Raw genomic sequence first — 22,929 nt, forward strand, 5'->3', positions numbered from 1 at the left:
CTTTTTTGTCCCCTGCAGGATAAAAAAATTAAAGCTATGATTTTTAACTACCACCTTGAAAATCAACTATGTTATGCTGAAATACTTCTGAAAACTGTTACAAGGTTCAAAGTAATCCCTTATAATTCAATAACATAAAGGCTTTTTGGTTTTCTCTTTGAAAAATGGTAATATAAACGACAGTATTCAAGTTGCAGATAATGTTATCTTCTTCTTGAGACAGAATAAATTTTAAAAAAAGTTTTTCCATGTGTGTAATTTTTTGAAGGATTCTTTCTTTATGTAACTAATTTTGGTTGTTTTCAATTACTTTTAAGGAGGTTTAAGCAAAGGACAGCAATGCACAAATCCATCACAAGGAACAAAAAGGTAAGTGTTTTTTGGAAGTTTGAGTATGCAACTTGTTTTAAAATAATGAAGTCTAGAAAAATATTCAGTTTTGTAAAAACTGTGTTGGTATGCATTGTGTATTTTAACCTCTTACTGTTTTTTTTCCCCCCTTCTCTGTTTAACCCTAGGTCTGGACTAACGGCTTCACAGTCAGTATCAAAAAAAACCGAAGTCAAGCAATTCCAAACATACAATCAAAATGTTTTTTAAATGATTGTGTAGCAACATGTTCTATATGAAGTATTTAATAGAGTTTTATGACTGCAAGTTAATTTAAAATTGGCAGTAGGCTGGATTCAGGTGCCTGTAATTTTGGAACCATTCCATTCCATGACATCTGAGATAGAAGAAGAGGTAAAATGAAGGAGTTTTTTCTTTTCTTTTCTTTTCTTTGGAGAATAATACTTTTTTTCCCACTCGTTTCCAAGAATCAGAATTTGCTAGCACTTTGACTTAGCTCCCTAGAATATACAGGAATCATTAGCTAGGGTGCTCCACTGTACTTGCTGAAGGCCCTCTTCCCACACCTGAACTTCTGTCTTCCCTATTGTAAAAATAAAATTATGAGATTAACTGTGTAATAACGAAGAAGAGTTGAGTTGCTCGATTTTAGCTAGTGTTTGTCTTTGTAGTGGACACAGAAATGTGTTAATCTTGCAGGATAAGAACAAGAACTTAGAGCACTATGAAGCTCTCATTGTTACTGAAAATTACTTCAGTAAGAGTTGATTGACCAGATCTGAAGGACTTGTCATGGTGAGATATACAATGACTTCACTTATTTAAAAAATATTTTAAAATCTGTTGATTGAGGGGATTCTCCAGGATACTCAGACTAATGCTGTTCGATCTTTGGCCTTTCCAAAGGGACTGAAAACTTTTTTACAGTTTGAAATTGTTACCAGTGAGTAGCACTAAATTTACTCTAAATAAAAGGTTTCATGGTGCAATAATAATAAATTATGTGCAAATACAAGAAAATGAACCTTCTTATTGTTTAGCTGTCTTTCTCTTTTAAATTATTTTGTATTGCTGAATAAAGTGTATTCTGTGAGTACATATGTGGAAAGAGGAATGAAAGTGCAAATATTTAAAATGCTCTGTTTAGATTGTTTCTGTTCACACCAAATTGTTGAAAGACTTTTTATTATAATTAAATATTTATCAGACAAATAATTGATTATAACAGCATATTTCTTAGAAGTTATACAAACAGTGCCAAGCCCTGTAGGAAATATAAATTGCTTTTTTAACTGAAAGGTCTTTTAAAGAAGTGGTAGCTGTAGAAGCATCTGTTTTGCTGTTCAGCTGTATTGGAATTTTGTTGCTTTTTAAGCAAACAAATGTATACATGGTATGTATTAAAAGCCCAAGCTCAGTTCAGAATATGCTTTCCTGTTTCCAGAATCTCTGGAAGGATTACACCATCTCTCCCTGCTTATCTGTTTGTTTGTCAGATGCCACTGTACCCACAGCTCTGTCATTTGAATTCATGTCAGTGCTCCTTTATCTTCTTTGGACCAAATCAGCTGTACTAGTTCAGACTTTAAATTGACTGAGTCAACTTTTTTAAACTGGGTCAGTGAGCACTCAGCATGAGCTGTTCTGTTGACAGACATGGGAACTTCTGGTAGGAAAGACATAAAAGCAACTGAGGGAACATAAGTTTGCCAACTGCTGTTTAGTAAGTGAAGACCTTTCCCTTTTTCAGCTTGTATTTCTGATTCAATAAAATATAGAATCCAAGTATTACCTTGTCATTGTGTTTATATCTTTAAAACGTCTATTTTTACATAACCATTACATACCAAAAAGTAAGCTACTCTTAGGTGCTTGAAAAAATAAGTTAGTTGGCTTCACCTCAAAAGTTGCCTTGCCATCTGTTTAAAAGGCAGGTGTCATAAAGTTATCTTAGTGTCATGAAAAAGTTGTGGATGTGTCAGTATTAATGTGAAAATAAAACTCATAGTGTGGCTGTAAATTATTTATTACAGTTCCATTGTGCGTTGACCCTGTCTGGATGCCTGTCAAGCCACCAAAGCTGCTTTTTCACTCACCTCTGCAGCTGCACAGGGGAGAGAAAATGTAATGAAGCGTTCATGGGTTGAGATAGGGAGCAGGAGAGATCACTCATGAAATACCATCGTGGGTTAAGCAGGCTCTAATTAGAGATATGAATTGAATTTATCACTAAAAAAAAGAGAACAGGATGAGAAGTAAAATAAGAACTTGAAAACGCCTTTCTCACACCTGTCTCTCTTTCCCAGCTCTACCTCCTGCCCCAGTGGCACACAGAGACAGGGAATGGAGGTTATGGACAGTTGCTCACACATTGTTCCTGCTCCCAGAGAGGAATCTTTCCCCTGCTTCAAGATATGGGGCCCCTCCTATGGGAGACAGTTCTCCATGAACTTCTCCAACATGAGTCCAGCCCATGGGCAACCGACTCTGAAGTGCTGCAGTGTGGGTCACTCTTCCACGGGGTGCAGTCCTGCAAGGACAGGCTGCTCCAGTGTGGGTCACCCACAGTGTCACAAGTCCTACCAGGAAACCTGCTGCAGCATGGGCTCCTCTCTCCACAGGTCTGTAGGTTCCTGCTCCAGTGTGGGCTTCCCATGAGGTCACAGCCCCCTCTCAGACATCCACCTGCTCCAGCATGGTTCTGTCTACTCCATAGGCTGCAGGTGGATCCCTGCATCCCCTGACCTCCATGGGCTGCAGGGGCATCCCAGCTCCCGTGCCTGGAGCACCCCCTGTCCCTGCTTGTCCAGTGACCTTGGTGTGTACAGAGCTGTTTCTCTCACATATTCTCCCTTCATTCTTCTGTCACAATTACAATTTTGCAATAATTCTTTTTTCATCTCAAATCTCTTATGAGAGAGACCTTACCACTGTTTCTGCTTGGCTTAGTCTTGGCCAGCAGTGTGTCCATCTAGAGCTGGCTAGAATTGCCTTTGCTGGATATGGAGGAGGCTTCTGGCAGCTTCTCACGAAAGCCACCTCTGTAACACCCCTACCACCAAAGTTTGGTTATGCAAAACCAATACAAAATTGTGTGTTTACTAATTTACAAGTCCTTTTTCCCCTACTTCTTATTGTTTTTATACCATACTTGTTACTGTTTTTATCTGAAGACCTTTAGTTCATGATTAAGCATTGTCAGCAATTTCTGTGATACAATTTTTCTTGTTGCTTGTGGAGAAGACTGTATAACCAATGTCTTTGTTTTGCATTTTCCTCAGTGACTGTGTGTTATTCAATTGATCTTAAATTAAAATCTGTTTTTATTAATATGTGATAGTTTCTTTTTAGCTGTCTTTAATTAATTTTAAATTACTTCCAGTATGTGAGCCATTCCACACCTACTATATCCATAGCTCTGAAGTATGTTAATTCTAGGTTAGCAGCAGATTCAACTTCTTGTGTTATGCAAGTGCCTCCTTATTTAAGGTATACATGTAAGGTACTTAATCATTAATTCCTCTTTAGTTGAGTAACAAAGGGTAGTGATTCTGTGATCCTAATGTTACTCTCTCTGCCATTTCTAAAGAAAGGAATTTAGACAGTCTATACATTTAACATGCTTGGGTCTTACCTTACATTTTTATATTGTCTCTACTAATTTCTGTATGTATTACTATTGTTATCTTAAGTATTAAAGAAAGTGCTCAGATTTCCTGTCAGAGTGAGAGCTCTGTGAAGGCAAGTAAGGAATATGTTAAAGTACTTCCTTGCTCTGTCCCCCCCTTTGTTTTGGATTATTCAAATAAAAACTTACTCTGTAAGTTTCTGTGTCAGCCGATCTCCAGTCTGTGGGGGCCATCTGAAAGAGTCAAGATTGTCGAAAGTGGTTAGAGAATGTGCTAATCTCGCTACACATAACATTTAAGCACAGGATATGCTGTGAAATAGTATTGTGTATTAGTAATTAGAACTGGAAATTAGCAGCTGGTGTTTTATGACTGAAAATTATGATTTTACTCTAACTGATGCTCTGTGTGAGACTGCAAATCTGTCCCTCCTTTGGTACCAACTTTGTAGGCTAACCTAATCACTCTGTAGTTGTCTGTTGTCACTCATTTTGAAAAGGAGCATTAACATTGAAAACACTCTGTGTTACCATAAGTAATGGAGGTATACCTTTCTTCCTTTTAAGAAATTGCAGGAACCTTTGACTCACAGGAAACCTCCATTGTTCAGTTATGGCTAAATCAGTTATGGCTTGTACTTACTGAGCTTACTTTCCCAGGGTTGTTTTTTCTTTCAGCTGAGTTACATTCGCCTGCTGGAAGAACGGTTGGTGAAATTGTCTTATCAGACTGAAGTGCATCAATTGTAAAGATTTTCTTACATCATAGCCTCTCTATACCAAAAATGTTTAAAGGAGATAAGAACTGTGATATCTCTTTGTTTATGGTAAGCAGAATCTGAGGAAATAGTTTTTGTACCCAAATTTGTCAAATTTACAAACTCTTGAGTCTTTTAGATTAATTTTATTATGGACAGATATGGTGTTAGTCATCTTGGAAATTAATGTGATTGTGTAATTTAATTTAAGAAAAAAATTACAGCAAAGGATCTCCAATGTGTCTGCAATTGTGTGAGGCTGAATACTGGTGCTCTGCTTTCTTGAAACTACTTTTCCTATATTTATTTTGAAATAGGAATATCAAAGGCTGTTTTTAAAGTAAAATTCAAGGTAGTCACTCTAAAAAGAAATTATGCTCTGTTTTGGAAAAATCAATGTCTATGTGAAAGGAAATACCAAAGACCAAAGTCGTAATAGATGCCAAAATAAGCTGAGAAATAGGTAGGTTAGATGGATCTCAGTATATCAGGTCACAAAACCTGAACCTTTGGGCATGTGTATTTTGATTTTGATGGGACTTTGACAAAAGCAAATGCAAGCAGTTTTTACCTGAAATTGAAGGGTCTTGTTTCAGTATTCATCTTGATTGGATGAATACTGCTACCATATGTGCACAATTATGCACAAATTAATGTCAGAAGCACTTCAGTCTCTCTCAGCCTAAGGCTGTGTGAAGCATCCAGGAGTGCAGGGATGGTCACCCTCCCCTGTGCAGTGAACACTGGTTACAATTATGAGAATAACTCCCAAAAACGGCCTTCAACCTGCATAGAGAGCTCCATGACTACCAAGTAGTTAGTAATAAATCCACCTGGCTCCAGGCATCCCATCCAAGCTGTGATACATCTGTGTATCTGTACACATGCGCTTATGACATGCTTTTCAAAAGTTGTCTGGCGCAACAGGAGTGCCTTTTCTTTGATGTGAGTGCTTGCGGGTGCCGATTGCTCCTGGCACATAAAGCTAGCCACTAGGGAAGATGTGAGGGGGATTGCATGGGAAAAGGATGATCCCAGTGTATGTAGTGCTCGATTTCTCTTAGAACAAACTCCTAAAGCTGCTCTACAGCTCTGCCCCTTCGCGCGGTGGTGTCCTGGCACCAGCGGGGTGCTGTGCCGGTGTCCCCGCAGGGGTGTGTCTGCCCGGCTGCCTGTGCTGGCGTCCTGGGAACCGGTTTGTCGGGGCCAGCGCAGGACACCTCCCTCGGCACACCGGCCTGGGGCCCTTTCCTTTGGCCGAAGAGGAAGAGGAGCCCCGCGCAGCAATGAAGGGCCCGAGCCGCCTGCTCCGCGCCAGGGAGGATGCTGCCCAGGGAGCTGTGGCAGCGAGCCACGACGGCCGTGAGTCCGCGGGGGTCGCAGGCGAGGCCGCCCGGGGCGCAGCGCTGCAGCCTGGGTTCCCGCACTGCGGCAGGCGCAGCCACTGGTGCCTTCCCTGGAGGCAGTGTGCTAGGGCTGCTGGGACCCACCCAAACCTGCTTTTTCCCTTGACCGGAGAGCAAAATGAGCGGTGGGGGTTGGAAAGGACAGCGATGAACGTGAGCTGCTGTACATGTAGTAAAAGACGTCAGCAAGTGTGTGGATGTGGGATTGGGAGCTGGGCTTTGGCATGTGGTGTTCCCGGGGCAAGTCCTACAAATTGCCCGCTTCTATGCTTTAGCTTCCCCTTTGAACTGCTCCGAGAGGGTTCACTGGTATTAGCCACGTCCCTGGAGCTGAGCATCTGCCACTAGTTTCCCAGCCAATCACCCAGTTTTGGGAGGCACACAGAAATCAGAGGATCTTGCACTTAGAAACACAACCCAGTAATGGGGTCTCCAGCCTTCAATCTGCAAACCAGTCTATGAAAGAACAGACTGCTCTGGCGTGAGCTGTAGTTAGTGAAAACGGGTGATTTGTGGAAACTAAGTGGTAGTTGCCAAACCCTGCTTCGCCACAGTCCTGTGATCGCAGTGTGACAGCCAGGAGCCGTCCTCTTGGGCTGTAGTTCTTACTCCCAGGCTGGCAAAGAGTGCAGAAAAAGAAAATAACTAATGAAATATCACCATTGGACTCAGTAAGTGGTTTTTCCTATGATTTCTTTCAAATGGAAATGGAAAATTCCTGTTTAAGAAAAAAATCTTAGTGACTTAGCAAGATCTCTGTATTGCTTTAGTAATTTTATTTCCAATAAAAAGAAAACCCAGAGAAAACTTTGAAAATATTGTCAGATCCGTATTTTAGAAATAATGCAGTAAAAGTACTTTTATTACCATTTGAATCCAAATATTGTTGATTTTTTTTTAAATTTTACCTCCTTGGACCTCTACAACCAATTCAAATTCAGGGGTTGTTTTGCCATGTGTTTTTAAGATAGTTGTGGATTTTATCTTGTGGACATCACAACAGGAAGTTAAAAGCAGACTAGGGAGGTAGGTATACACACATGCAGGGATTTTCACTGTCCTGTAAGTACTGAAACCTCAGCTGCATTTTTTTAAATTCATTGGAAACCATCCTTATTTGTGGTATTCCTGAAAGAAAGAATGAGGCTTCTAAAGAAAGACATAAATAAGAGAAAAAAAAAAAGATTGAAGATACCTCACTTTTTGTTTTGACGTCAGATAAGCAATTTACTTTTCTGCACTTTCAATTACTTCCTTGCTCTTCCAAGAGATGAAAAATCTTGGGATGTTCAATATACTGCTGGCAGGGCTCTCTACAAAGGATTTCCTCTTCTGTATCAGAAGAGGAAATCAAAATACTAATTTCAGTTAGGTCAAAAGAAAAATGTAATATAACTATTAAATTGTTACAATATAAATATATATTTATTACATTAACCAGACTTTTTGTATGGTGCCAAAGAAAATACCTCCTAAAAAGCCTGGCAGTCACACATAGATAATTGATTGCTGCTGTTACTTGAAAATAGAGTGATTGCTAGTTACAGGAGGAGTGCTAAATCTTGAAGACCCCTGCTTGGGTAGAAGGCTTCCCTAAAGCTTAGTCTGACAGCTCTGTACTCCTGTAATTTCATACCTGAAAAAAATATTTTGTAAAAGCAGCAAAAGTTTGGGCAACAAATCAGAGTCATGGTGTGTCTACATTGTCATGGTTCTCAACTCCTGAATCACTAAGTGTGAAGAGAGAGAGATTATGAAGAAATATAATGCCCATAGGAAAAGGTCTTTTTAGCAGCATATGGCCAATTCATTGCTTCTGGACAGGAGAGAAAAGAACTCTTCATTTTTTGTTAGAACTGCAAAACTGTCCTTGCTGATGCATATACAGTAAAGAAACATAATTTTAATCTTGTTTTTGAAGGCAGTGCTGAGTAAAGTCTTGGGGTTGTTCCTGATTCTCCTGAGAGGCATTTATTTTTGCATCCTCATGTAAGGCAGCAGTCAGCAGGAATGAATGTGGCCTTATTGTAATTAATTGCTGCTAATTAGTGCTGTATTTTTTTTTCCACATTTAACATAAATTTGCCTTGAACAAGGTATCCTGTGACCATTAGTTTACTTGAGCTTGAAATCAAGTTAGTAGAAAGCTCTGTTGGAAACTTCCTAAGGTAATGACTATGAAAACTGGGACTGAGGCATCTCTTCTTCAAAGATCACTGTTCATAATGATGATTTTGCTGTCAGCCTTGCTCCTTGTCACAAATTCCAGGAGAGCATTTTTATTTCCAAATGCTTTTTTTGTTTTTTTTTTTTAACTTCCTCGTGCTTGCATGTTGTAATACAAGTAACACATAGACTGTGATTCCCAGAGAAGTTTGGAAGGATGATTCTTTTATTTGAAGCACTTGGATAATTTCTCAGGGAAGCTGGAAACACCTTTGCAAGTATCCAGTTTCATTTCTGATTCATTTTCTACAGTAAAAATGTGATTATTCACCCTGAGATGATTGCCACAGGGAACATATAAATGCAATTAAGTGAATGCCATCCTGATTTTCCTTAGTATGCTCTGCAGTCACAGTGCCTCAGGCTGTGTCCTGATTAGGCATTAATGAACTTACACATAATGTGGTAGGATGAACTTGCCTGAGAGGGCTATAAGGAATAGATAGTTCCTGTACTTCCTGGTCCAACAGACTGGTGTCTCCTTAGTGATATCATTGGACAAGTGGCCTTCAGCCCAAAATATTCTAGACAGAAGACATCTAACTAATTGTATTTTAAGTGTGACATGCTATTGGATTAAAAGTATGTGCTAACATTTTTGCAACTGGTGTAACTGCTACACAATTTTCTTTTAAGTGACTAATGAAATGTTGCAGTATAAGCATGAAAAGTATTCTGACCTCCAGCTAAAGGAGGTCAGACACTGGAATTTTATTTTTCAGAGTTACTGAATATGTCTTGCTACTTCAGCTGACAAAAGAAATGCTAATTTTTGGATTGAGACATTAAAGGAAGGTCTCCATTTAAAAATGGGGTTTGTTTGTTTTGGTTTGTTTTTCCAGTTGTGTCACACTGTTTAGTTACTGCTTTACAAATTTTGCATTTTGGTGGTGTGTTTTAAAACAGAAGAATTTCTCAAAGAATAGGAAATAAATGCTGAAGTTTGTAGCGTTCACTGCTATGCTTATGCCATAATTTGAGATGCAGTTAGGTAGTAAGAGCATCATAAAAACTGTTCCTGTGAGTGCCAACTCTGGTAATCTGTGTTGTGAAAAGTCTCCCTTTAGTTGCACTTAAAAGTTGAAACTAGAAATATCAGCCAGATGTCTCTAAAGGAGAAAAACCTAGTCATTAAATGCTTTGATGATGAGAAGCAAGTGATTCTCATAACATTAAATCACTACAAAGAACAGAAAGTATAAACAGTGTCATCATCCCTTATGTTGATTATGGCTACTTTTTAAATAATATGGGGGTTTTTATCATGTTTTCCCACAGTACTGCCAGATGAGAGAGAATTTCAACATGCTGCTAAAATGAACAATTTGGATACGATGGAAAAGCTGTTTAAAAAGAATGTTAACATAAATGCTGTAGATACTGTGAGTATAAGGTGCCTCACAGATTGCTGATGTGAAGGATGACTCCTTGGGGTTGCAGGGGGGAATGCCAGCATGGCCCCACAGCTGCAGGAGTGAGGCTGCAGAAGTGCCCTCTAGGACCTGATGGAGGAATAATTTCATATAGCCACTGGGAGTTGTACAGCTTAACTCTGTCGCAAATAGACACTGGGAGTTGTACAGCTTAACTCAGATTTCGCAGTAGTCAGTGTATCACGTTGAGAACTAAGGACTTCTCAATTGTACCCCTGCTCTAGTGTTTCCTCACAGCTCTTTGGTGACTAATTTCTCAAGTTCTCCATCTTTCTAAGTGGGATGACTTTACCTCACTGTCACTTTAAGAATGGATTCATGCTGCTAGCATTATAAATTTCTAAAAGAAGTATTACTCTTGCCATGGGAGCACTCTATAAGGTCCTCTGGTTCCAGCCTGAGCTCAGAGTCCAGATTTACCCTAGATATACAGAAATGCATTTCCTATGCTGACTTCAACACCAGGTCTAAAATCTGAGGATGTATACTTCACAGTAGCTAAATCCAGCACTGTGTTCCACATGAGAGGTAGTTCAACAGCAACCAAGCAATCATGGTGTTAATCCGGGAGTTTTGTGTAACAGTGTCCTCTCAATGGTTGCGTATAAATCATCTGCCCCTGAGTATCCAGTGTTATTTATTTTCGGTTCTGAAAAATTTGGCTTCCATGCCCACATGCATTTTCACTCACTGGGGAATTTAGAAGATAGTATGGTGCATTCCTTTATTTGTTTATGAAACAGACCCGGAAACAATAATTTCCTCTGAGTACATTTCTTTTGGATACTTAGACTATTAATTGCATTACACTCTAAAAGGTCACTTAAAAATAGTTCTTTCTTCTTGCTTTCCAGAATTTAGGAAATTAAACTAAATACATTTTCAGTTCAGTAGTTTGAAACTTTTCTCTGTCATCCTTAAACTAAATCTATAGTATGAGAGAGTTACTAGCATAGCTGCAGAGGTGTTGTGCTTTGATTGATTATCCTATTAGGGAGGTAGCTTATGCTGGCAAAGCCATTCATTTTGTTAATGCTGATTATTCCTGCCCCTGTGCTCTCAAGCCACATAAGAAAGGCTATCAAATGATGAGCTTTTTGATAGTACTCTTTCTATAGTACAAGAGGCTTTTTTCTGGCATAAATACACGTCATAAATCTCACCTTTTTATTCCTTTTGATGCATATGATTTCAAATTTAAATTTATACAAGTCAGATGATCTTCAGAGAAGCTAAGAAAACAAATCTAAACTGACTGATTTTAAAATTAATTAATTCAATCTCTTAGCCATCTTTGTAGGGAAACTATTAGTCACTAATGTTAAACCCAGTTATGCCCACTTTAACTGAAAGCAAAACTCTCTCCAATAAAATTTGATTCAATTTAACAAATCCCTTTCAAATACATGCAACTAATTACTTTATGGAAGTCTTCTTGAGAAGCACTGAGCCCATTCACCTCTGTAAAATTACTCACTGTTTGCAAGGTGGTACCTTTCGTTTACGTAGATGGTGACTCAGTATGGAATGGTTATTAACACTGAGTGAGGGAGAAATCTTGGCTTGCATTGCAGAGATTTAGTCAAAAACAAGGAGGATACCAAAAGCAAGTCAAACTGTGTACATATAGACCTCAGCTATTCAAACTACACCAATGCAATAAAATAATAAACCAGGATGCTCCTTGTAATGCATGCACCTCCCCTATGTAGTGTTTGACTACTTAATCCTATTTTGACACTTCAATGAAAGGACAATACTATGTAGGTTAACAAAATCATTCTGTTTTTACAAGAATTCTCTAAGATCAATATCTAAATTCTATCCAAGGAAATAGAAATATGAAATAGTATATATTAACAGGTAAATTTGGTAACAATCAGAGAATTCCAAAATCCTGGCCATCTGCACAGGGAAAGAGCTGTATTACAGACCTGACAAACCAAGCTTTGCTTATTCCAGCTGAAGCGCACAGCGTTCCATTTTGCTGTTGCGGGAGGCCATGTGTCCGTGGTGGACTTTCTTCTTCATCACAAAGCTAGACTTGACATGGCAGATCAGGTAAGCTAGTTTACTTGTTTTGATTCACAAGTATAGGAACTCCTTTGAGTAAAAGCAGATAATTTTCTTGTGCTCCCAATTGTGCAAAAATTAAGAGCGTGCAGCAAAAACTCCAGTTTGTCTTAGAACTGTGCCTATTTGTCTGAGAAAAGCATTTTTAGAGGAAAAACACATTGCCCAAAGTACTGGATATGAGTGAGCATAAGGCACCTCCCTTGGCCAGGTCACAGTGTTTAGCAGATACAACCAAGGACATTATTTACCTTGTGTGCTGGAAGAGCACACTGCTGATTTATGTTCAATTTACTGTTCACCAGGACCCCTAGCTCTGCCAAATTGCTTTCCAGGCAATTGTACCCAGCCAGTACTGCTGCCTGGGATTGCTCCTCCTCCTCCTCCGCAGGGGCAGGGCTTTGCATTTCCCCCTGTTGAATTTTGTTATGCTCTTGCCAGGCCATTTCTCCGGCCTGTCAAGGTTTCCCTGGATGGCAGCACACCAATACAGTCTATCAGCCATTTGTCCCAGTTTAATATCAAGTTTGCTGCAGCTACATTCTGCCCATCATTCAGGTCATTAATGCAGATGTTGAGTAGGATGGATGGATGGATGGTAGGATCCAGGATGGATGCCTAGTGCATTGCTTGTGACTGGCCTCCAGATGTTCATAGCTTGGAAGGTTTTTCAGGGCAGATTTTTAGGCCACAGCCACAAATTTTGCCAAAGCCTGGATTTATCTTATTGCCTGCAGAACAGGTACATATTCCATATTGCCCTCCACTGTTTTTCACTGCAATTTCTGCAAATATGTGAAAGACTGGTAAAGTGGAGTGAGTCCCATGCAGATCCTCTAGAATGCTTAGAAGTGCAGAACAGGGTATATGAGGAGGTGTCCTAACATCCAACCTAAACCTCCCCTTACACAGCTCCATGCCATTTTCTCTGGTCCTGCCGGGTCAGTGCCTGCCCATCCTCTTCCCCTCACGAGGAGGTTGTAACTGCCGTGAAGGCTCCCCTCTGTCTTCTCCAGGCTCAACAGACCAAGCGACCTCATTTGCTTCTCAAATGGTTTCCCCTCAAGGTCCTTCACCATCTTTGTGCTCCTCCTTTGGACACCCTCTAATAGCTTTATATGCTTGTACTGTGGCACCCAAAACTGCCCCCAACACTTGAGATGAGGCCACAGCAGCACAGAGTTGATCTAGTCTTTTTGTTGTTAAGATGTTCAAGACATCTTAACAACAATCTTTTTCTAGAAGAGAAAAAGCTTTTAGAGAATTTGAGAGGTGAGAACATTAGAATGAGGTCTAAATGGAACATTATGGTGACTCATGGAAGTGTAGTCATTGCATATTGTCACTTGAAATCCATTGCACCTAGGACTATCTAGCTACATGGTTTCTGGAGAGAGAAAATAATTTCCAGGTAGGACTTTATCCCTCTGTCATAAAATGGGATCAGTCCTTCTCTAGAGATGCCAGACCTTCTGTGAAGAAGTCAAACATTTATCTAGGTCTTGCTGTATTGCATTTAGCTTAATTTAAGTGAGATGAATCCCACCCACACTGTCAGGTGTTCATACTGCTTTTCTAAAAGCCTACAGATTGGAACACACTAATACACTGAATCAATCAAAAACATTTAAAGAAGTTTGGGTTGAGGTATTTTGGTAGTGATTTCTGCCTTTGTCATTTTATTTGAAGCATGGCCTGACAGTGATTCATCTTGCAGCCTGGACTGGAAATCTGGATATAATGCGAAAATTAGTTAAAGCAGGTGCTGATCAAAAGGCTAAGAATGAGGTTTGTTGAAGAAAAATTTTTACCAACCCTAAACATGTTTATGTTGGGAAAAAAATCAAACATTCTTACAGACTGACTTACCATTTTTCAGGAAGGAATGAACGTACTGCATTTTGCAGCTCAGAGCAACAGCATTAAAATAGTTGATTATTTCCTCCAAGATCTTCATCTGAATGACTTGAACAAACCTGATGGGGTACAGTGTGTTTCTGTTTATTTCTTTGATGTTATGAGGCTTTTGTTTGGGAGGAAACAGTCTTGACTTGGGAAATTTCAATGAATTCTAGTTTATTGACAGTTACATATACTTTTAATTACTGACTTGGATACTGAGAAACTGTTAAAAGAAACAGCCAGACAAGCCCTTAGGAGCAATGCATTTCCTCCCTCTTTGCCCATTTCAATTGGACTGCAGACACCCTCACCCTCTGCTGTCCTTCCTTTTGCTGTGATGCTCAGTGATAGTAAGGCAATGGGAGGCAGAGGAGTTCAGGTTCAGTTCCCACTTGATTCCTTTTTTTCTGCTTTTTCCTTCTCACTCTTTTCCTCTGCTCCAGAAAGCTTCTTGCATGGGCTGCAGTCACCTGTGGGTACCTTCCTCTGTGTCTCCTCCCTTGCATCCTCTTGTGTTTCCTGCTGTATCTCCCCTTGTGCATCCTTCCCACAGCAGTGCCCAGCCATTCTTACATATTGTTGGGGACTGGTTACACGACAAAGGTTACGTAGACATGCTTTAGATAGCTGAGAAGTGGAAAAGAGCCAGACCCAGCTAATTTGAAGTCCCGCACTTGTGAAGATGCTGTGGCCTTGAGTATAGCTGTATTATGATAACAAAGATGGTATTGCCGAGAGCAGAGCATGAGAAAAGAGAGATGTAAGTTGTAAAGAATGAGGAAGTAAGAAAAACCAATAAATTGCTTAGCTTACAGAATATGCTTGAGCTTGTTATGTGTTGTGCTTAAATGTCTGATGCTCTAATCAATAAACGAAGCTTGCCAATTCTCACATTGAGATGACCCGAGCCTCCCTCACTGCAACACATACATTTTCAGAGAGGCATCATTTGGTTCTGTGGTGGGTTAAGCGTTGGCACATCATGGGGCAGTTTGGTCCACTGTGGAGCCAGCTGGAAATGTCTGTGACAGGGCAGCCTCTGACATATCCCACACAGACCTTATCAAAACATGCCAGTTATGGCCAACAGGGCCATGTTTCATCAATGTAGAACATAGAACTCTGTGCAGCCATCCCACAGAGGTGCACTGACTCCCCAGCAGTGCCTTGTCCTCATCAGGTTTTCTTTGCTTTTAATTTCCACAGTGTTGGGATCTTGTTTTGAAATGCTATGCAGATAAGTCAGATATTTTAGCTTTACATGAGGAAAACTTCTTCCTGTGAGATCTGACACCTAAAGAACAAATCTCCCCTTTTTTTTTCTTCTGACTTTCTTGAATTTTATTGACCCAAGGGTGCAAAATTCTGAATTCTTTTTACAAATTACAAGTCTGACAAAGCAGTTAATTTAACAAAATATACCTTTGAAGGTTGAGGCCCTGGGAATGGAAAGGTGAAGAGGGACCTTCTCAACCATCTGTTGAGGTTGCATCATAATTCTCTGCTAGGTGCATGCATTTTTTTTCTAGACTTTTCTATAGGCATTATCAGGCATGATATGAAGCAATTTTACCTAGCTGGTTATATGCCTTACTGTCTTGAGCAGTGATATGGTTTTGTGTCAGGATGACTTTCTGCAGTTGAGTTCATAAATGGTTTGAAAAGTTTTTGTTAGTTTTGACCCCCTACAATGTACAGTGCTAAATTCAGGCCTCCTGGATAAAACTTCTGAGATATGTCAATTTTGGTCTCTGTTTCCAGAATTTGGATGAAACAAATTCATCCATGGAAACAAATTTTGCTATTTCTTAGCTGCCTGTTTCTGAGCATCCTTAGACTTTTAATGACACAGTTATTTTAATTAATATTTTCATACAGAGAAAAAATAGAATTAAAAGATTTTGAGCATATTTTCCACTTTTTTACCATTTCTAAACAGTTTCCATATATTTTTATTCAGGATATGAAAGATGTATGATTGGTTTATAAACACTAAGTGTAATTTAAATTACTGTTCTTCTACTGTTGTGTTAATATCCTTAGTAATATGATATATAGATTTTTATGTAGGATAGACATGTGCATATGCATGCCATATATCTAGTAACTAGAAGTAAAGTATTTCTACTTTCTGTAACACTAAGTTTTCTTTCCATAATTGTTTTCCAGAAAGGCAAAAAGCCATTTCTTCTGGCCTCTGAAAAAGGCCATGTTGACATGATAAAAAATTTGATTGCTCTGAAGCTATTTACATCTGAAAAAGATGAGGTAAGTGTTTCTTTTCCAGAGAAGTACAACTACAAATGGGCTTATGAAAAATTATTATGCAATCAAATATCTGAGTGCGCTGTGCAGATGTTACAGTGATAAAAGGAACCAACAAACATGTGATGATTTTTTAGTGATAAAGGGATGATTGCCAGGAGACTTTTCCATACACATTCATTATTTATGCAAAGCAAAAGTAGCATATGCTGTCTGCTGAGAGAAATGGGGAAGCCTGGTGATAAAGGTGTCAGCCTCTTCTGGGAGATCATATTTGCCAGTATTTCACTGTTTGTCTGTGTCTGTGTGTGACTGTGTGATCAATTTTTCAAAGGTGTTTAAAAGCTTCAGGATGAAAATAAGCACCTATAAATTATTTTTCAGCAGTACCTTAACACTTCAGTCTGATTGAGTGTGCTTCGACGCCGTATTTTAAAGTATCTTAGTAATTTTCAAAGTCTGCTCTTAAATTTATTTTTCCTTGCTTTACTATTTCTGGAATGAGCAAGTTAGTATTTCTCTGCATCTGAGGCATTGTAAGGACAAATACGTTAAAAATTGTAAATATGTCAGATACTGCATTTACAGAACCACATATGTAAGCGCTCAAAAAGTGATGTTGGATTTTTTGGTTTTCTGGTAATAGTTTAAAAGCTGCAGTGCCACCCAGAGCTCTGCTGTGCTAAGCAGTTTATCAGCAGAGGCTGAAAGAGAGTGTTGTCCCAGATATCTAGCAGTTTAAAGGTGTCGGCAGCACCAGGAGGTAAATGCTGTGGTCCTGCAAGTTAGGTAAGAAACCAGGACAGAAACTCATCTCCTGGGTCACCAAACCCAATCACACCCTAACCATCAATGATAAAAAGGATTCCCACATCTTCCACATTTCACTCAATGCTGTGAATAAAAAACTGTTCTGGACTCTCATTTTTCTGAGAGTTAGGATTCTTCTAAATTTTTAAGCCTTTTTAATACTATTTTGTATGCTTGCATTTTCTTTTAGTTCAAAAGCTGCTGCTCTGCCTGAAGCTGTTAGTTGCTTTTTTTGCTCTGTGGTGTTTTGGTTTTGGTTTTGTTTCTGTTTTGTGTTTCTTAATTTCCGGGAAAGAAATTGCAATGACGATGACAGAGATCAAAGATTGTGATATCGATATCAAAGCCATGACAAATTTCTATGTTCTGACCGTTTTCTTCTGGTTCACTTGTTAGGAGTTAGAATTTCAGATCTTTTTGCTGGTACACACTGAAGTTTTCAGACAACCAACTAGATCAAGATTAGACTGAATCTTGGCACATGCTGTGTGCAGTTGCCACCCTCTCCTTGTATGTAAGAAAGACTTGTATGTAAAAGACCAAAGGCATTTTGTTGGTTTTAGTTAATGTCTTTATTCTGGATTTTAAAATTTATTATTTGACATTTTCATTTCAAGGAAGGAAACACAGCTTTGCATTTAGCAGCCAAAAATGGTCACAGTGAAGTTGTAGAAATTCTGCTTGAACAATGGGAGGAAATAAATGACCTCAACCAGGTAAGTACACTAAACTATTGAAATAAATAAAGTTAGAGATTTGAAAATTTTACTGAAAATTCAAATTTGAAAGGAAGAGATGTGGTACCGAGGAGACTTCATTAGTCTTTCTAGCTTCCTAGTAACTTTGCATCCTGTTTTCTTGTTCCTTGTCCAATAAATTAACCTCCCTAAATTATCCCTCCTTCAGTGTCTTCCTCTGTCCTCTATGCCTTACACACATCCTCCCCTGCATTTGGCAAACTGTTGTGTAACTACTGGCAGAAGAGAACAGAGGAAGGCCTCAACCCCCTTGCTTTCTGTCACACAGCATTTTTTGCCATGTGATCCCATTCCTTTTAACATCTCACTTTTAAGCACTTCTGGTGCTTTTCAGCCAGTTGGACTTGCATACCAAGCACATACCATCACAGGCACCTCAGCAGAGGTAATTTGTATCTTGTCCATCTGATCTCAGTTGCACAAAACCGGCTGCAAGACACTGCCTGCCCAAATTGCTTTCCTGGTTTAGTGTTGGTGAGCTCAGCCAGCATATTGATCAACTGTGTGTCAGCTGGGAGGATTGTATCCCTGTGTTAGTGCACTCTTGAAGTTCACTTTAAGGCTTAAACAAGGAGTGGAGGAAGGAAATGCGCAGTAACTGCTCCTCTCAGCATTCTTGCTTTGTAAAGCTTTTGTGTCTCTTCTCTTTCTTCTGTGGGGCAGCTGGAACAACCTGGGCAAGGTAATTTCCTTTGTTGTGGGCTGGAATGCCCACTGTGGGAACCTGCCATGGGGCTGATCATTTGTTCTGCTGGGCCAGGGACAAAATTACTAACTCCTACCCAAGGCCCTCCTCTTTGTTTATCAGTGACAGACTGATGAGTTGAGAAGTTCCCTCTTATCCAACTTGTCTGCTAGTTTCAGCTGTCCCTGTTGTGAGGCTCACCAGCCTCTTTGAAATGTGGAGCCCTCATGTTTCTAAGGCTTGTCTAAGAATGTTGCTTCTTCACGCAGAGCTTGTGCTTCTTGTGCCCCTGCCTTGGCATGGCCAGTGGTGTGACCTTCCCATCCTGCTGGAGATGCTGTGATCTGTGTATGAGTAGATCTGTCTTCCCACAGCATGAGCAAAGTACTAAAATGTATTAAGTTTAGCTGAATAATGTCAGGATTTTAAACAAAGAGAAATTAGGATTTATTGATTCTTTTATGATTGTTGAAACACCAGAATAACTATTATTAAACCTTTGTGTATTTTAGATGTTGAGAAGCAGGAATTAGATAATTGTGTAGCTGATGCATCCCATTTTATAGACTTTCTGTGGAGACATGGAGACTCCTTTAGTGTGAAATGATTTGAAATAAATATGAAACAGGATTATTTCTGCCCAAAGTTCTCCTTATAGCTAGCACTTGGGATTGTGAATTTGTCAGAAATCCATGGCATTGCACTGACAGAAATTGGAATTACTGTATGTACTAGCATACTAGTGGTGTTTCCTGGTGTTAAATGGCAGCAATTGCTGCCCACCAAAAAGAGCATGATTAATATTTTTGGAATAGTTTTCTGTATTGTAAACTTTACTATACATCTGTCCAGATAAACATCATCTGTCACTTAACTGCTGGTGAGTAGCCATGTCATTCAAGAGTTGGAGGAGACTGATGGAGCCTACTGGAGGTGTTTTTGTGTCTCAGTGTTGTAGTCAACTCTCTAAAAGAGACTCGTTTTGTCTCTTTTGGTCTAGAATGGAGAAACTCCATTTTACTTGGCCGTTGAGGGAGGTCATGAAAAATGTGCTGAACTCTTACTGGATGCAGGGAGTGACATCAATGTTTCAACTCAGGTATGTACACAGCATCCCTCCTAGTGGGGCATGCTAGACTCTGAAAAGGACCTTAATAGCAAAGGATATTTGCTCTGCTTTTTTTATGAACTGGTTAAAAAATAGAATGGGGAATGTAGAGAGTATGAACAGAATAAAACCAATGTGGAAGTAAAATAGCATTAGCTTTACTTGATGGAGTCTTGTGGTGGGGCTTTTCATTTCCTGTATGCCCACTAGAACAGCATGTGACAAGAAAATGTGACCAACGAGGATAACTGAAAAGCCTCCTTTTTTGGCAGTGCATGTGACTGATCTGGTGACAAATTTGTTCTCTACATGTGATTCCTGAGCTGCAGTGCAACTCATATCTGCTGAATGGCCTTGGCTAGCCTGCTGCAAGAAGTTTATGATTCCAGCAGAATGAGAACTTGTTTGTTTAAGCAGAACTATTTTGTAAAAAATAATTTTAAAAATTTATTTTATATTAATTAATTTTCCTATTTATTTGTTAACTGTTCTATGGATTTACTGGTTATTGTGACCATACTTGCTTGGTAAGGGTCTAACAGACTAGCTAACAGAATAGGAGACATGTTGGCATTGTTGTTGTCCATGGCACAGTATAGATGATGATGCTGATCTGTCTCTTTTTTAAGAGAAGTTGGATGGGGCCACTGGATACAAGTGTTCTTTAGTACGTTTATTGTGATGTAGTAAAATGGGAATTTCCTTCACTGTTGACAAAAACTTCATGCCACCTGCTGATGTGCTTCATTTTGCATCATTTTGTCAAAAGGTTTTATTGGTGGAGGGGATACTAAGACAAATTGAAATGCAAGATTTCCCTTATTTATACCTCTCTTTAATAGTGGTTTTTTTCAGCAATAAAAATGTAAGTTTTTTGTCTATCAAATTTCTTCCAGAACCACAGCAATGCTTTGCAGGTTGCAATTCAGAATGGACATCTATCCTTGGTTACTTTTCTTATTGATAAGAATATTGACCTGGTTCCTAAACCTGAGGTGAGTGTTTATCAGAATAACTCTTCTGCTGCTGCTCAGCCTGTCCTGTCCTTCTGTGGGAATTCAGACAGCTGGATGAGATTGAGTCGTTCCTTGAATTTTTTCCCAGACACACTATTACTTGGTTTCTAGATGCTGGTTAGCCACACACGCAGACCAATGGAGACAAGATCCTGCTGCCAGCCCAGTGAGAGCCTGAGCAGGCTGGTGCAGTGCAGAGGAGACACGGCCAGGCTACACCAAGGGCCAGGCATTTGGAGAAGGAGAGCCAAGTGCACTGCTTGAACTTAGCAGTAGTAATGCCTTGGGCAAAGAGTCAACATGATTCTGAATAAAGATAACTAAAATGTAAATAAACACTTCAGTGCTTTCAGCCTCTGCAGGTAAATGCACCCTCAGTGCCTTCAAAATCTGCATACTAACATTCTTTGTGATTTAAAAAGTAAGAGATATTTATATTATCCAACTCCTCTCTCAATTTAGATATTACAGATATTTGAGATTTTCTATGAGTAGGAAATTATTTTCCACTTCAACAGTACAGGGTGAAAATAGAATCTGGGCTTCATGACTTATGCCATGATTACTGGCCTCTTGCAGAAAACTATCAAAGAATAATGGTTTATGTTATGCTTGAAATGATTTAAAGGTCAGGCTGTTGTTTCGCTGCTTGTTCTCCTTAGCTTTCTGTAGCAGAAGCAACTAAAAAAATTGTAACTTACATTTTGCAAATGTTTCCATCATAATGTTGCGTAAGAGCTTTCTTTATTTTTCTGTGGCCCAGAAGAAATGGCTGTGTTTTAAAAAGACACTGAACTGGTGCCTAGCACCATGAATGGTACTGATATGGAATTATCCTTTAGTAGTATTTCACAAGAAACTGATCCATCACAGGTTCAACATATGAAGTGATCTTACCAACCTAGTGTGGGTTTTGACTGGTGTTGAATCTGTGCCCTGGTTATATTATTAAATAATCACACAAATAAAACCTCTGTCTTACTAATTGTAATTTGTCATATTTTATACATATGACAGTAAGTCACTTTAGTATGAAGAGCATTTCCAGCAGCAACACATGACAAGGGTTAGTTCCTGGAAAGTAGATTTCAACATCAGTTTACCGAATGCAGAATGAGTCTGTCTCCAGGCCATTCAACAAAGGGCAAATCCACTTTTCTGAGGAAGCAGGAACATTACCCTCACCTCTCTGTTGACAGGATAGCAGCACATCTTAGGCAGGAGTACTTAAGAGGAGTGCCTTGCTGCATTCCTGAGTGGTGGCACACCCCATGCACTCAGCATTTCCAGTCTTCTCAGCTGTATTTGATTACCCATTTCTAGGTGGGAGCAGGTTACCTCCTCTGGTATGATTCCACACATCCAGGTGTATTTTCTGCAGTGTTGAGCCTCTGCTAGAGCATGTCACTTTGCAAGTGGTGGGCTTCAATTAGAACCTCTTTCTTGTTTGCACAAGCTTGTGATAATATTCCCAAATGTAACAATTTATTATTTTTCTTCCACAGCAGAAGAATTCCCCTCTCCATTTAGCAGTCCTCAGTAATAGTCTACTGGTAGTAAAAAGCCTTTTGAATGCCAATCACGACATAAACTCCTTAAATCACGTAAGGAAAGCTGGGAATTTACACAGCTTTATTGGTAAAGGGGAGATTATGTGGGTATTGCTTGATTTTTTTTTCCTTATGATCTCAGGGTACAAAAAATAGGAAGGAAGAGGCAGCTCCCTCCTAATCTTTTTTTGTGTGTACATATGTATTAGTCACTGGTACATGCTGTGCTAATATTGTTTGAGCAAGATAAGGATAGCACAATGCTGTATACTCAGAAAATGATTGGGTAATGTATTGTTCAAGTGTTATGGTTCATGTAATAAATGACAGAAATGTCTAATGGTATTGGCTTCAGAGGGAAGCCCAGTGTAGAATGTCATTTGGCAGGAAAGAAGTTAATTTTTCCTTAAAGCAACCCACCCCGTGCAGTGCAAACCAGCAAGGCAAGTAAACTATCACAGAAGGTATCCAATATCTGAGGGAGTGGTAGTAGAGCTGACTACAGTGACCTGACAACAACTAGGTCTCCAAAAATCTCAGTGACATCCAGTGCCTGTGGTCCACATGGCAGCAGATTGTACAGAGCACACATACACTGGCTCCTGACCATGACAGACTCCAATGGTCCAACTGTGTGCAGACAGGCCTGCCACCTATGGCACTTCAAGGAGAATCCCTCTTCCTGCTCCCCATCAGCCCTACATCTCAGCCATCCATCCCAGTGGAAAGGCTGTCCCAGCAGGCCTGTCAAGTCCCATTCGGGGCACCGTGGCTAGCTGCTGGGGAAATGCAGCCTGGTCTCCCTCAAGACATGCAGAGGTGCTCCCCACAATAGCAACAAGCATGAGTCTTTGAGAAATCTGTGGTTCACCCCTTCCCATTGTTCATTTTATTGCTAGAGATTAATTAATACACATTTTTGTGGAAGACATAGGCTGTCATTTCTGGTTGGAGTAAAGT

The 22,929-nt window shown here is 39.6% G+C and overlaps 2 protein-coding genes across 6 annotated transcripts in view; both read left to right on the top strand.

Annotated features, from left to right (window-relative positions):
* POLK (DNA polymerase kappa) overlaps positions 1-2,139 on the top strand; it is a 34,105-nt gene extending 31,966 nt beyond the window's left edge. The window contains 3 exon segments of the mRNA XM_050986468.1: positions 318-369; positions 519-558; positions 560-2,139. Coding sequence (XP_050842425.1) covers positions 318-369; positions 519-558; positions 560-604 — 137 coding nt within the window. The 3' untranslated portion in view covers positions 605-2,139.
* A 3,789-nt stretch (positions 2,140-5,928) lies between these two features.
* Positions 5,929-22,929, top strand: part of ANKDD1B (ankyrin repeat and death domain containing 1B) — a 32,932-nt gene continuing 15,931 nt past the window's right edge. Inside the window, exons 1-10 of one of the 5 annotated variants that reach the window (XM_030237281.2) lie at positions 5,929-6,099; positions 9,648-9,751; positions 11,765-11,863; positions 13,565-13,663; positions 13,755-13,859; positions 15,947-16,045; positions 17,470-17,568; positions 19,296-19,394; positions 20,300-20,398; positions 21,925-22,023. In XM_030237281.2, the coding sequence (XP_030093141.1) occupies positions 6,024-6,099; positions 9,648-9,751; positions 11,765-11,863; positions 13,565-13,663; positions 13,755-13,859; positions 15,947-16,045; positions 17,470-17,568; positions 19,296-19,394; positions 20,300-20,398; positions 21,925-22,023 (978 nt within the window). In that variant the 5' untranslated portion in view covers positions 5,929-6,023. The remainder of the gene's footprint in view (positions 6,100-9,647; positions 9,752-11,764; positions 11,864-13,564; positions 13,664-13,754; positions 13,860-15,946; positions 16,046-17,469; positions 17,569-19,295; positions 19,395-20,299; positions 20,399-21,924; positions 22,024-22,929) is intronic. The other 4 variants (XM_050986901.1, XM_030237280.2, XM_030237279.2 and 1 more) reach the window with 4 other exon arrangements.

This window comes from Serinus canaria, chromosome Z, assembly GCF_022539315.1.
Source record: "Serinus canaria isolate serCan28SL12 chromosome Z, serCan2020, whole genome shotgun sequence".
Classification (NCBI taxonomy): domain Eukaryota; kingdom Metazoa; phylum Chordata; class Aves; order Passeriformes; family Fringillidae; genus Serinus; species Serinus canaria.